Source organism: Aricia agestis, chromosome 4 (genome assembly GCF_905147365.1).
Source record: "Aricia agestis chromosome 4, ilAriAges1.1, whole genome shotgun sequence".
Classification (NCBI taxonomy): Eukaryota; Metazoa; Arthropoda; class Insecta; order Lepidoptera; family Lycaenidae; genus Aricia; species Aricia agestis.
The window spans coordinates 7,574,900-7,590,739 of NC_056409.1; the positions used below are offsets into that span (position 1 = coordinate 7,574,900).

At 35.9% G+C, this 15,840-nt stretch overlaps 1 protein-coding gene and 1 long non-coding RNA gene across 2 annotated transcripts; both read left to right on the forward strand.

Moving 5' to 3' along the window:
- The first annotated feature begins 1,865 nt into the window (after nt 1-1,865).
- Nucleotides 1,866-14,175, forward strand: LOC121726622 (electron transfer flavoprotein-ubiquinone oxidoreductase, mitochondrial). Its single transcript, XM_042114055.1, has 16 exons — nt 1,866-1,922; nt 2,308-2,412; nt 2,702-2,814; nt 3,012-3,210; nt 3,372-3,463; nt 3,861-4,020; nt 4,140-4,252; nt 4,456-4,675; nt 10,171-10,326; nt 10,460-10,584; nt 11,290-11,407; nt 12,126-12,233; nt 12,629-12,742; nt 13,213-13,287; nt 13,373-13,535; nt 13,932-14,175. Exons 1-15 carry the CDS (start codon nt 1,889-1,891, stop codon nt 13,459-13,461), a joined length of 1,821 nt encoding a protein of 606 aa, XP_041969989.1. The 5' UTR covers nt 1,866-1,888; the 3' UTR covers nt 13,462-13,535; nt 13,932-14,175.
- Nucleotides 6,439-7,208, forward strand: LOC121726628. Its single transcript, XR_006035562.1, has 3 exons — nt 6,439-6,638; nt 6,718-6,817; nt 6,919-7,208. It is a non-coding gene; the product is annotated as an uncharacterized LOC121726628 (long non-coding RNA).
- Nucleotides 14,176-15,840: the final 1,665 nt, after the last annotated feature.

Consider the following 15,840-nt stretch of genomic DNA (forward strand, 5'->3'; position numbering starts at 1 on the left):
AATGGGCCCTTTAAGCGACACCGTTTGACAGATTTATAACCAATATTACTTTAACGTCAAGCTAGTGATCTTAAAAAAGTTGATACCGAATTTTACAGTGGATTTAACAATGTTTTGCATTTTTTACTGTTGTCACAACTCATAAATCTGAAATCACAACCCAGAGACCCGTCACTCAACGCGACGACCAAGAAATTAGGTTCACTAATGTTAGGACTTAGGCCCCATCCCCACTCGCGCGCGAACCGCGCGTGACGCCGCGGAATTTCCGCGAAACGTGAGTGTGGATCCGGTTCGCATATTTTTCGCACTTCGCGGCTGGTTCTCCGACCGCATCCCCACTCGCGCGCGAACCGTGCGCGACGCCGCGGCGCCGCGAAATTCCTGCGAAGCATGAGTGAGAGATCCGATTTGCATATGTTTCGCACTTCGCGGTCCGTTCCCCGATTGTTGTCGGTTTTCTGTCCCGCGACAAAGAGATTCGTGGTGGCCACAAAGGAAGATCTTCCGACCGAGCGAGGTGGTATGCTCGGTCAGGCCTAAGCCCACTGACGTCATCTCAGACGTTGTATACCTATATCTTGCCGTTCTCCGAAATTTCGATAGCGCGGTGCAGGATTGTTAGGCGAATTGTGGGTACCGCCACAGATTTTTTTTTGATCTTTATTTTAATAAGGGCTTTTGCCATACAAGACATGCCAGCATTGTTTAGTGAACAGAATATAATTAATCCTACTTTATACTTTATATAAGTACTTTATTTATTTTATAATATTATAAAAGTTTGTTTGGATTTTTCTTTTGGCGTACAGAGTGTCATCCCAATTTGGTACTATACTAGCAAAAGTGGTGATCTGATGCTGGGAGCCATGACTAATCGAGGGAACTCCTTAAAATTTATATGGAAACATGTGGTGACTTCGGTTTCGTGGGAAGTAGTCTGAGCATATTATGCAATCAACAAGTAAGATTTTGCACCAAGGTATACCATGATTAGATTGGGAAGGTGCTGAGAGAACTCCTTTGCATTGCTTTAAGAACGGAAAGCATATGCTACTATGCAAATTACATTCATCATTACTACCAAATAAATAAATATACCTTATAAAGTTATATGCATCCCATGATTATGAGCCTATTATGACCCATTTGTACTTTTCATAGTCATTTAGATCAAGATTCGATTTTGTCAAGCGATTTAAAAAATATTTATTTGTTTGATTGAACACGTTAATCACAGGAACTATCGGTCCGATAAAAAAATATTTTAGTGTTAAATAGCTCATTTATCAAAGAAGGCTATAGGCTATTTTATCACGCAAACTAATAGGACCGAAGAAACAGAGGAAATGTGGTTAAAACGGAAAATTATTAGCAAGGGTTTATCTCACGAACTACTAAAGCAATTTTGTATGTTATTTGGCACAGATATAGAGTAGACTACGTGAAGAGAATAAGCTATTTTGTTGCGCAAAAATATACGATTTCCGTAAAATTCCTAATAATTTACGCGAGCGAAGCCGCGCGGGACATCTAGTTTATAATATAAAGTAAGATAAATACGGCTCAAGAGCGCAAACTATAGTGCATCAAGAAAGTGAAGAAATTAAAAAGTGACAACATTGCGAACATGTCGCGAACTTTGCGAGTGTGGGTCTGTAAATTTTACGACAGTTTATAATAAGTCTATTGTAAATTTGGCAGAATGCGCGATCCGCGCCGCCGCGAGTGTGGATCGGCAGTTACAAATATCTGTGAACATTTTCTTTTCTTAAAAAAAATGTTGTCAGTGTCATTTGTACTGATGTGTCAAAAAACGTCCCTTGTCAGTACTAGGTACATATAACTAATCTGTGCTTGTCAGTTGTCACTTGTCAGTAAATTAAAAATGGCGTCAGCTATCGTTAGTTCGGCTCGTCAGGGTAAATATTATTATTGTTTTTTTATTGATATTTCCAACCCTATTTTCATAATTATAACCTTGTATTTAAAATATTAAATATATAAGTATGTGTATAAATTATTTTACTCGATTTGAATGAACGATTTCTTAGAGTTATTGCACAGTTTGTGTGCGATTTCTATCAGCTGTTGTTTTCGAATTGTTTTTAAATAAATAAATGAAATAAATGGTTGCAGACTAGAAATGGAGACTAGAAATTAAAAATATATGTCTTCGTAATATTTGTAATTACTTGACTTAATTTATCATTACGCAATAGCGTTTTAAAATTAGAAGTTCAAAGTTCATTTTATACAAATAATTTGTTTGTCAAATAAATGAACGTTATATTTTTGTGATTTTAGTAGGGAGGCTAACGAGTGCTGCCCGAAGACTGTATTCAGATGTGTATCCAAAAATAACAACACATTATACTATACATCCTCGAGATAAAGATTCAAGATGGAAAGGTAAGGCCAGCAATATGGAATTTTTATCTATATTTGCGTAATTTATTAAACACCCAAACCTTATCAATATTGTTTACCTTCAAGTTAACTTGAAACTGTAAACTATAGATAAGAATCTCATCACCATAACAAAAATTTGTGTTCCAAGGCTACAAAATAGTTTAAAATGTAATGAACTCTTACTAATATAACTAGATACATTTTATAGACTGACTAGTGGCTTCAGCAAATAATAAGTCAGGTTTATGAAATTAGTTTTAAAATTATTGAAAAGCTTCGAATCTTGCAGAAATAAACATGGAGAGAATAGCGGAGGAGACAGATATTCTCATTATTGGTGGAGGCCCAGCGGGAATGGCTGCTGCCATTCGGGCCAGGCAGATAGCAGAAGAGAAAGGAGCTGTAAGTCTTCATACTTTAGTTGTGTTGAATATAAATATAATATGATTATTTATATTTCAAGAAAATAATCTTCCAAGGTGAAGGATGCCCAGAGTAGAGAAAAATAATTTTACATAAAAGAATATAAAATATCTGTAAATATTTGTAAAAAAATGTCTGAAAGCTGCATTCTAATAAAAAAAAATCTTACACTACAGGAAGTCAGAGTTACTTTATTAGAGAAAGCAGCGGAGACCGGAGGTCACATACTGTCTGGAGCCTGTGTGGATCCCATAGCCCTCAATGAGCTCATCCCAGACTGGCAGGAAAAGGGTGCACCACTCAACACCCCTGTCACTTCAGACAAATTCGGCATTCTAACTAAAAGTGGTAGAATTCCACTACCAGTATTTCCAGGTAAAAATAATGTCCTTAGATAATTTTATATTTCTTTGTAAAATGTGGTAAATAAGCTTGTGTTTAAACTTAAAATTATACATCAACTGATATGTTTTAATATTTTACAACATTATACAAAAAATTATTTGAATTGAGTTAAAGTAACTTGGTCATTTTAGGTTTGCCAAACTACAATCATGGAAACTATGTAGTGAGATTGGGACACTTGGTGAAGTGGTTAGGTGAACAGGCGGAGGCTGCTGGAGCAGAGGTAAATAGAATATGTACATAAAATGGTAAATCATGAGAAAAATTTATTCATAAACAGCTGATGGTAGATCAATGTTATTTGGTTAGGTGATGTCAATGTTGATTTTGAATATTGATGATTATTATTGGTGATTTAATTATGTCAACCATAATTAAATCATCATTATAGTATCATGAATTAGTTACTCTAATTACATTTAACAGTACAATTTAGGCACATTTGTGCATACAAATAGTACATAATATTTTTAAGCAACTGGCCAAGAGGGCCTTAATGTTACAAAGTAATCAGACTTCACAGTAACCTGAGAATTTCTGAGAAACCTTTAGAATTTCAAAAGTCCTGTTTGTCCTCTTGTAAAAAAATGATACAATGTTCGTAAAAAAACTTATTTCAGGTGTGGCCAGGGTGTGCAGGAGCAGACCTCCTGTATCGAGATGATGGATCACTGAAAGGCGTGGCTACTGGTGATGTGGGAATCGCCAAAGATGGCAGCCCCAAGGACATGTTTGAAAGAGGAATGGAGTTCCACTCGAAAATCACAATTTTTGCCGAGGGTATGTTGCCATTGTTGTGGACAGATTTAAGTGTAAAATATTTGATTAAAAACTGTTTATACAATAGTAGTTTTTGGCGCGGAAAGAATTTTTATTTAAATAGTCTATTTCGTCCTTAGGTTGCCATGGACATTTAACGAAAATGGTGTCAAAAAAGTACAACTTACGTGAAAAAAGCGAACCACAGTCCTACGGCATTGGTCTTAAGGAGCTTTGGGAAGTTAAACCTGAAGTAAGTATTACTATTACAAAATTCTACCTAAAATCCGTTATATTTTTTTCTGATTTCTTTTTGATTCTGTTTATATTAATTCATTCTTTCTCTCTTTTTTTATTCTTTATTATTTCGTAGTGATTAAATAATATTCTATAAGAATATTTAATATCTTTTGTTAATTTAATATTATATTGTATCTTTGTTTATAATATTTTCAGAATCACAAACCTGGCTTGGTAGAGCACACGTGTGGCTGGCCCTTAGACAAGAATACATATGGAGGTTCCTTCATCTATCATCTCAAGGTGGAAGAGGGCGAAGCGCCCTTAGTAGCGGCGGGCTTCGTCGTTGGACTCGACTATGCTAATCCCTACCTCAGCCCTTTCAAAGAATTCCAGAAATTCAAGACACACCCCTACATCAAACCATTGTTTGAAGGTACAAACTCATAACCTCAAATAAATTAGTATTAAAATGTAATCGCAATAGGATTAAAGAAGGATCGCGATTCTAAAGTGTTGAACTTGAAAATATTTGCCCTCAATATTTGTAACCTCATCACACGTTAATAATAATAATAGCTCCCACACCGATTTCGGTGACGGTGGCCGGTTTCATTGATACTAGGCCAGCTACGCAGGAGTAATTTTATAGTGCCCAAGTGTGTGCGCAGTACACAAGAGCACTCTCTATTCCTTTACTCTCATAACCCAGTGGGACGGAAGACCGACACGACCGGCGAGAGATCAGGCGCAGGACCGACTTTTTACATGCCCATCCGACGCATGGATCATTTTACTTGTCAGACAATCAGGTGATCAGCCTGCATTGTCCTAACCAAACTTGGAAGTAACAAGTTTCCAACGCGGGATCGAACCCTCGACCTCCGAGTCAAGAGCCGCGCTCTATACCACTAGACCACGGAGGCGTCGTCATCACACGTTACACAGTTACTAAGCCAGTTCTTCTACCTACATTTTTCCGTTTAATAATGTATTATTATTTATTTCACATTATGAAAGTAAATGAATAAAGTAAAATATTAACTAATAACTATTAACTGTGTAATGTGTTGTATCACGTAAATTATCATATCCTTGAGATTTAAACTTTCAATTACGAGTGAATAATTTTGATTTCATAATGGAGTAGTGTTGGCTTAATTAGCATTCGCAAAAATAATTAAGTTTATACATAATATCTATGTACCATATTTGGGTAACATGATTAATGATTAATAACATATCGGCACTGAAGCGACACTGTATTTAACCAACTACAAAAACGAAGGAGGTTTCTCAATTTGAAAAAACCTAAACCCCCTTAAGAGCGTTTACGCCGTTCACGCTTAATTTTTTTTATTTTTATTTTTTATTTTTATGAAATAAACGAGCAAACGGGTCACCTGATGGAAAGCAACTTCCGTCGCCCATGGACACTCGCAGCATCAGAAGAGCTGCAAGTGCGTTGCCGGCCTTTTAAGAGGGAATAGGGTAATAGGGGAGGGTAGAGAAGGGAAGGGAATGGAATAGTTTAGGGTAGGGAAGGGAATAGGGTAGGGGTTAGGGGATTGGGCCTCCGGTTAACTCTGAGTGAGTTAACCGGAGGAACTTGGCGAAACACAGCGCAAGCGCTGTTTCACGCCGGTTTTCTGTGAGAACGTGGTATTTCTCCGGTCGAGCCGGCCCATTTGTACCGAAGCATGGCTCTCCCACGTATAAATTTGGCTTAAAATTGTACTTTTCAAACTTGAATAAGTCACCAACCACTTACCTTTATAAAAATGTTGATTACTTATTTTTATAGGAAATTTCACTGTCCTTATAGTTAGCATAGAAAAAAAACGATTTTTAACGATTTTTAGAGCTTTTGTACATTAAATCTCGATACCTTAACAGAGGTTTTCTTAAATTCCGTTTTAGTATCAGTTTCGAAGCTTTTAATTTACGAAACCAGCGACAGATCTAATTAGAAAAAAAAATATTATAACATATTGACAAGATCCTTAAGCAAATAGTTAGCAGAAAAAAATATTTCATTTTGGTATTTAACTATAAGAAATTTCAATTCAAAGAATGAGAAATATCAAGAATTTAAAACCTTATTTTTACCTATTTAGCTTACTTATTTCAATATAATAATAGCTTCATATGATAAAAGAACTCTTTAATCAACAAATATTTTGTCATTTTTTTTCTACAAATATTTTAAAACTACTATAAATCGCTGCGCGCAAAGCAATTCAAATTAGTCCGCCGCGAGGCTTGCTGAAGGAAGGACGTATCGCTCCGTGCTGCGCATGACCCTTGTTGGCCCTTGTCGCGCATACCTGAGTAGTGAACATTTATAGCGCGATCGAAAAATCTTGGTTCTTTGGTAAGAAAAATATTTTATTTTGTTGGTAAGTAATATATTATATTTTATGTATGTATTTTTTATGGCGGAAAATAATTTTACTATTAAAAAACATTACATTACAGAACTAATGGGAAACAAAATGAAGATGTTTTTAGCAAAGAAAAGAAAACGCAAAGATGTAGAAAATTTGGAAAGTTTGGAAAAGGCAAGAGAGGCTAAAAGGTTGCTATAATTATCAATGTTATCCTTACTTCAACATATTTTTTCATTTAATTACTTACTTACAAATAACATGTTTTGTGTGCTTTCTGTTTGTATTTCAGGCAATATAAAAGTAAATCAACTGAAGAAACAATAACAGAAAAAGATGAATGTGAAAACCAACACGCAGAAAAGGTACCTTGAATTGTATTTGAATAGCAGTATTTTTGACCGACTTCCGAAGTTAAGTACAGTTAATAGAATAATATGTGCTAGTTTCATGCCTAAATCATATCTATCTGCAAAACTGAAAGCTATTAGAAAAGCTGAAAGTTTGCCTGTTTGTGACCTCTACAGAGAAAAGAACGACCAACAACTATGGAGTTTTGGTCGCAATTACTTAAGGAGGTATCCAGTTCTGATGGTCTACCTGACCTTCGAGAAAGAGTAAAGCTGAATTTCATAGCTTATATTATTTACAGTAAGTGTAGCAATCACTTCTTCCAGTGCCGGACATTTTTAACCGACTTCCAAAAAGGAGAAGGTTATATGTTCGGCTGTGTGTTCAACGATTACTCCGCCGTTTGTGGACCGATTTTTGAAATTTTTGTTTTGTTGTATGAGGTTTCACTTCAATTTGGTCCCATTTTCACAAACGTGGTGACCTGATGATGGGAACCATGAGTAATCGAGGAAACTCCTCGAAATTTATATGGAAACATATGGTGATTTTGGTTTTATGGGAAGCATCCTAAGCATATGCTATCAAAACGCAAGATTTTGCACCGAGGTATACTATGGTTCCAAAGATACTAAGAGAACTCAGGATTCCTTATAGATACAAGTTTGGGGGTTTAGGCGTTGTTTTAAGAACTGAAAGCATATGCTACTATGCAAATTACATTCATCATCATCATCATCATTACCACGACAGGGTCACCAATGTCACAAAAAATTAACATAACAAATTCAACCTTAACTCCAGAGCGTAAGGCACACATTTGACATTACTTCTGAGAAGTAAGTTGCTTCAATAATATTTTTAAATGTACTTGTACTATTATCTATTCTGTGGTATTGTTTAAAATTATCTGCAGCTGATATAATATTTTGTATGTGTGACTGTTAACAAATTGTAATAACTAATAAGATACGTAGAATAATATGCAGGTGTGTTATTCTACGTAAGTATAGTACCGTACGCGATGGTTTACTAGGTAAGTAACTAAAAAGAGATGTGTGAAAGGTGCGGACTGCGGATGAAAGGAAGGAGTTAATTGATAAATTTAAGGTTAGTATTACTGATTTATGTTGGTATGTAAGCATAATATCCTCACCTGCAAGCGATGCGGCAGTGTGTTTGTATAGGATATTTAATTAATTGTTAATCATACCTATAGATACGATGGGGCTGGCATCTTTTTCCGAATTCGGCTAAAAATCAACTTTCTGTACTCAATCTTCATAATTTTGAAGTCGGTGCCAGTTCCAAAAGTTTCAAATATTCTGGCAGACTGAAGATTCAGCTATCTGGTACCGACTTCAAAATGATGAAGATTGAGTACAGAAATAGTGGTTTTTTAGCCGAATTCGGAAAAAGGCACTATTAGATAGGAAAAATTATTTAATACTTTTTAGTTCATATAATATAGATGTTATTATTGTTTTTACTTTGGAAGTTGGTTTGAATTTTTAGTTAAAAATAATAATTAACAGTTGTTTCCCACTGCCAGGCACCCTTAAACCTTCTTAAAGTATTAGACTTTGAGCCATGAGGGTGTCTGGCAGTGGGAAACAACTGTCAAAGATGTCCAGCACTGGAAGACGAGATTCCTCAACTAACTGCGAAGAATACAAATTATGATATTGAGCTTTACTCTTTCTCGAAGGACCTTCATAACTGGATACCTCCTTAAGTAACCGCGAGTCGCGACCGAAACTCCATAGTTGCTGGTCATTCTTACCTCTGTAGAGGTCAGAAACAGGCAAACTTTCAGCTTTTATTAAATGACAAAAGTCTGGCTGTCGCTTACTATTTATGAATGGTTCACGACACATCAGTCTGGTCCCGTAATTGATTATTTCAGAAAAAAATAATTTTTGATTTTTTTAATGTATTTTAAAACCTTATTATTAATTATATTGATATTTAATGCAAAAAGCTTAAAAAAATGTTTACAAAAAAATGTTGTCAAATACAACATATAAATTCAAAATAACCATATGTTCCCATTTGAATATCAAGGAGTCACTTCGATTTCTTATGGTTTCCATCACCAGACCACCACTTTTGTGAACATGGTACCTACTCGGAACAATACAATGTACAACAAAAGAAAAATTTTGAAAATCGGTTCACAAACGGCGGAGTATTCGTTGAACATACATAAAAAATATATCCACAGCCGAACGTCTAACCTCCTCCTTTTTGGAAGTCGGTTAAAAATAATTGTAAAAAAATATATTATGATATTTTATGATATGTATTTAATTTAAAAATAAAATATAATATACTATGTGTGTTGTTTACTTTCAACGTTTACTTTCAATGTAAGGGCTGATTTACCAGATAGATTTTACCTGAGTAATAAATAAGTAACTTTATAATGTGTTATGTGTATATTATTTACCCCTATAAGAACCTCATGTCATAACATATCCGACGATAGAAAAATCATTCCAAACGAAAATGTGTATCTACTTTTCAGTCGTCACCTTTTTTTGGCAATTAAAATTTATGATACCTAATTTGAAATATAAAATCTGTCAAAGCTGCATATTATTTATTTCTTATAGAAACTCAGGTAAAATAACTCGAACGGACTATACTATCGATAGCAAAATACTATACTATCGATAGTAAAATATACATCACTAGCACACGCACACATTGACAGATCGAAAATGGTCACGCATTTTCGGGTTGTCAGATGGTCTATACGACAGTATATATTAAGTCCATGGTAGTAATAGTATGCTAAAATGTAATGGTAAATCATAATCAATAATAATAAATCGACTCGCATCGACATTGCATCCGCATACCGCACGGATCAAAATCTTTTGATTTGACAATAATGAACCAACTCACGCACACAGTCGCACTAGCTTCTGTGTGAATAAAAGTGCACTGAATTACCTGAAACTTGAAATTATGCGTACGACGTAAACGCTCTTAACCTAATCCACCCCCCCTGACCTGTACAGCAGTGCTGCGTAGCCTTTCAGCGTGGCGCGGTGTTTGTGTGGGTGCGATGACTAGACTAGAGATAATTGCATAAGTTTATAAAAGCTACTATGCAAGACCTTAACCGCGGCAGTGCCCGAGTGTCATACGTATTTTTTTTTTAATTTGTTATTGACGTGTATTCCAGGTGGCAGTCGCGTGGCGTACGGTGCTCGTGCTCTGGTGGAGGGGGGATGGCAGTGTCTGCCGGTGCCGGTGTTCCCCGGCGGAGTGCTGGCCGGAGACACCGCGGGGTACCTCAACGTGCCGCGCATCAAGGGAACGCACAACGCCATGAAGAGTGGTCAGTACTATCGCAGACGCAATAGATTTTCAATTGTTATGCGGCAGCCGCCTGTCGTTTGGGGATTGATGGGTTAACCAAACGCCTCATTATCATAACAGAGTCGATTTAAATATTGAATTACTGTTTCCAGGTATGCTCGCTGCGGAAGCGGCAATGGAGCTCATTATATCGGGCGAGGCGACTCACGAGAAGGGAGTAACGCCCACTCTGTACGAGGACAAACTGAAGAGCTCATATGTGTACAAGGAATTAAAGGTAACACTAAAAGCTTGTCGGTCAACATTATGGTTTTACAAGACGTAAATCCCATAGTAATTATTTAATGTAAAGGTTTAACAATATGTAACGCTACTATAGTATTATGAAAATTAAAAGTACATAAGACACAAGTACAGTCAGCGTTGCCAGATTTTTTTGTGCCAAGTCGGGACTTTGGAACTTTTTGAGTGAAAAAGCGGGATTCTTCAGTTAAAAGCGGGACAAAGTAAAAAAGGTATAAAATCAAAAGTTTTTTTAATCTTTATCTTTTGATTTGTGTTAAAATAACGTTTACGTGACAATAGATAGCTAAAGTAGCCAAAGAAAATCCACCCCTCTACCTCCCACACTCTTATCTTCATTACGCAGTACGCACCTTTCTTTCTCAGCACGCTGCACGTACGTTCAGGCTTTCTCCGAAAAGCGGGACTGAGCCTGTCCCGCGCGGGACATTAATTTTGATGAAAAAATCGGGACGTCCCGCCAAATTCGGGACGTCTGGCAACGCTGAGTACAGTAAAAGAGAATGACGAATACTATGCTTTCCTCTTCCTTTTTTGCCGAGTGATCGTTGTGTGCTATGAATTAATTTCTCTGTTAGTATATTATTCTGTATTTTTACAGTGGTAGTTATTGTAGACTTTCAGAAAGACAAACTTTGTTACCAATTCGAAAATAAAATATATTTAATTAAATTTTCAGCAAGTGCGTAACTGCCGTCCATCGTTCCACACGTCTCTCGGTCTGTACGGCGGCATCGCCTACTCCGCTTTCTCCACCGCCGTCCGTGGCATGGAGCCCTGGACGCTCAGTCATGGAGGTACACTATGACAGTTATATTTTTTTAATAGTTTTTTTTACCGGCCAATATTTGGGTCCTAGGTATAGACTTAGTTTTATCTCCAAAGCTCTTTCTGTTATGCTACCAATTTTAGTGTTTTGTCCGCGCAATTTATAAATACAATGGCAGATTCATTTGGCCGAATTATATAAAAATAATCGGAATCAAGAATAGATCAAAGTATTAAAAAATAAGATTTATTATTTTAGCCCTGTTTACGACTTAATTAAAACGTAGCGCCAGTTTAAAATTCAAACTCTTACAATGAAACGTGTATCTTGTGTGGTAAATAAAGTTCAAGTTTAATGGCTATAATTTTATTGATAATAACAATAATTGATGCATATTAAAACAGGTCCTGTATCCTGTTAATTGATCCTTAGGGCGAAATTTAATAAGTGGGAGAGCCATGCTTCGGCACGAATGGGCCGGCTCGACCGGAGAAATACCACGTTCTCACAGAAAACCGGCGTGAAACAGCGCTTGCGCTGTGTTTCGCCGAGTGAGTGAGTTTACCGGAGGCCCAATCCCCTATCCTATTCCCTTCCCTTCCCTACCCTCCCCTATTACCTTATTCCCTCTTAAAAGGCCGGCAACTCCTCTGATGCTGTGAGTGTCCATGGGCGACGGAAGTTGCTTTCCATCAGGTGACCCGTTTGCTCGTTTGCCCCCTTACTTCATAAAAAAAAAATTTCAGGTGCGGACCACTCAAAGTTGAAGCCGGCGAAAGAGTGCCAGCCGATCGAGTACCCCAAGCCTGACGGTGTCATCACCTTCGACTTGCTGTCGTCTGTGGCGTTGACAGGTAAAAACTTTGCTATATAGTGTATCTTGAAGAAAATATTATGAGCTGAATAATTATAATAATACTGTGTAGCGATTATTAAGTGCTAGCTACTGTTAAACATAACAGTATAAGGCAGCATAGGTTTTAGAATGATACGCATAAGAGGACAAATAGATGATAGCCCATAGCGATAGCACATGCCCCCATACAGATCAGTTAGTTTGCAGGTGTTTAACAAATTACGGTATGACCGAGTTTCTAATTGATTTAAACTGGTGTAAGTTTTTCTAGAAAAGGAAGAGGTATATTTAGCTATCAATATTATATCTTTAACTTCATACATCGCATGTAAATTTCTATGGAAAAATTAAGATTAGCATGTTGGTTTTAACGTGATATGAATGATATTTCAGGTACGAACCACGAGTCGGACCAACCTCCCCACCTGACGCTGCGCGACGACAGCGTGCCCGTCAAGCGCAACCTGGCCGAGTTCGACGGACCTGAGGCGCGGTTCTGCCCCGCAGGTAATATCACTAACCTGTATTCAGAGTCATTATATTATATTGAAAATAATAATATTGTGTATATCGGCACCTACAAAAGAGTATCAGATTGCTAATGATTGGCGCATAAATCATAATACGATTAGTATTTAAAAGTTTGTCATAAAAAAAGTGGTATCGCTTATGTTGGAAAACAAGATAATTTCACAAAAGTTGGAAATAAGAAGCATGAAAATGCTTGCAGTTTGTGTGTCAAGTTTTAGGGTTCCGTAGCCAAATGGCAAAAAACGGAACCCTTATAGATTCGTCATGTCTGTCTGTCTGTCTGTCTGTCTGCCCGTCCGTCCGTCCGTATGTCACAGACACTTTTCTACGAAACTAAAAGAGCTATATTTATGTCTTTGCCGCTTAGCCATACCACGAGATGGATTCTCAATATTATATATGAATTAGTTATCAGTAATTGATAATTCTATCTTTCTCAATTTCAGGAGTGTACGAGTATGTCCCGATGGAAACCGGAGACGGTCAGAGGCTACAAATTAACGCACAAAATTGTATACACTGTAAGTATATTATATTACTATCTATCTGATAATTGCTCCTATAATTATTGTAATACAAATAACATTAACTAATTTTTATTTTCAGGTAAGACTTGTGATATCAAGGATCCCTCACAAAATATCAACTGGGTGGTCCCGGAGGGAGGCGGCGGTCCCGCTTACAACGGCATGTAAATGTCGGTAGAAACAAATTAACATTTACATAATATTATGTACTAATCAGGAATCTAATTTATATTTTACTAGCTGTCCCGGTGAACTTCAAAACCTTCCCTGGACTTCTACGAATATTTTAAGACTAAAATTAGCCCAATCCGTTCAGCCGTTTTCGAGTTTCAGCGTTACTAACACAATTGAAAATCCATTTTTATATATATACAGGGTGTAACAAAAACAAGTGATAATACTTTAGTGTGTGTATGTGTTCCTTGTAGAGAGTTCACTGTGAAAGTAGCAGCGCTGAAAGACCAAATTTTTTTTTTACTTTTGTATGGAGAAACTCGTGACGCTCGGGCCCTTGCCCATACAAAAGTGAAAAAAAATTTTCGTCTTTCAGAGCTGCTAATTTCACAGTGAACTCTCTACAAGAAATACGTACACACCCTTAAGTATTATCACTTATTTTTGTTACACACTGTATATAGATTCAATACCCGGGTTTTGCTAAGAGTTGAGAGTATTACTACTAAAACTGGAAAAACGATTATGGTTTCCTAAAACCTCTTAAAGTTAAACACTAAATTACATTCAAATCTTTGCAGCCGAGAAAATAATTATTTGTAAATATAGATTGTATCTTATGAAGTGTGTTTCTACGGTATGCCTTCATTATTATCCGTATAAATTACGAGAACACGGTAAGACTACTTTTGAATTAGATTCCCAGTTTTTGAATTAGAATCCGCTAGGTCGAACCCTCGGTGATAGAATTTTATTAGATGTGTAAAAATATTAACTCAGTTTAATGCATGGTTTTGGCAATATATGAAAAAAATCGTCAAAGTTAGATGCATGTTTGTGTTTTTTTTCTATCGAGAAAATTTTACGATATCGTGTTTTCGCTCAGATCGAATTCTCGGAAATATAATGTAGTATCTGTGTTTAGAAAATTAAACAATTCGGGGCTTATTATCAAGTACAAAAATGATTTATAAAATCGACAATTTTGGACTAAGTCGCCTTCTTAAAAAGAGTATTTATTAGATAAAGTTCGTCTTACAACTACACTGCCGCAATGCGAATCCAGTCTTCTAGTAAAGTACTAGCACTTTATCCTCTTAGATTAGACCTAGATTCTAACTATCCCTTTCCTGTGACTGCTATGTTCAGTACAAAGAAATACTTAATAAACTATATTTTATAGTAATATTGTAGTAACGATGTAAATACAATATATAACGACCAAAAGCAAAGGATTTATGTAAAGTATACTTTTGATAACTTATACAATGTCAGAGTGCAACAAATTCTATGTAAATAAACTTAATTTTAAGAAGTGAAGTGTTCAATCTTTTTTAAATATATAAATATATCACAATACTTTATGAAATTAACGTTTGTTAATATTTTTTTATAAAATAAAATGCAACTTATGTGTAAGTTTGACACTACAATATATTTTTATTAAATTATCGGCCTATTGCGAGTTGGCCTCGCGCACGAAGGGTTCCGTGCCGTTATAGAACAAAATTAGGCCAAAAATTGTGTTTTTTGTAGCCCCCCTTAAATTTTTATTTTATTCTAATATTATTATTAATTATTAAAGTACTATACATAATTAAGGACTTTGTGAAAATTTCATGTCCCTACCTGTTGCCATTATTATTATCGAGCAAAGAAAGTAAAAAAAATCACGTTTGTTGTATGTGAGCCCCCTTAAATATTAATTTTATTATGTTTTTAGTATTTGTTGTTATAGCGGCAACAGGAATTCACAATCTGTGACAGAAGTCTAGCTATAGCGGTTCTTGAGATACAGCCTGGAGACAGACAGACAGACAGACATCGAAGTCTCAGTAATAGGATCCCGTTTTGACCCTTTGGGTACGGAACCCTAAAAAGCAGCTAATAACACTGATAATTGATAAAGCTGGCACGATCAACACATTCACATATTACGCTTGTGTAGTGTCTGTGAATGCGCGCGCGGCGGGGCGTGACGTCGCACTGCATACGCATCATAAAAAGTCTGACCGTCGCCTGTAAGACCTGTAATCTGTAATATAAAATATTGTTAAATTTTATTTGTATATTTAATATTTTTTAATTTATATTTTTGTAAACAGTTTATACAACGCAGGGAAACTAAGATCAAGTTGAGATTTTTACTGTCGGTGAATTTTCATCAAAATACTAGTGTAATGTATTTTGTAATTATTATAAGTGTTATATATTTTATAATAAAATATATTTTTAAATTAACAAGTTTTTTGTTGAAACCTGTTGTTTATCATATATAATATATATGTAGGTATAACAATCATATTATAGGTAAGTATAAAGTAACATATAATTTAAAAATCAATCGGCGGCCATCACTGCTCTACCAAACAA

Excerpts from the sequence above, each read along its gene's own strand:
- LOC121726622 (XM_042114055.1), top strand. The coding sequence starts at position 1,889 with ATGGCGTCAGCTATCGTTAGTTCGGCTCGTCAGG. Across the intron at positions 3,211-3,371 it reads TCCACTACCAGTATTTCCAG|GTTTGCCAAACTACAATCAT; the intron begins GTAAAAATAATG and ends TGGTCATTTTAG. Across the intron at positions 4,021-4,139 it reads AATCACAATTTTTGCCGAGG|GTTGCCATGGACATTTAACG; the intron begins GTATGTTGCCAT and ends TTTCGTCCTTAG.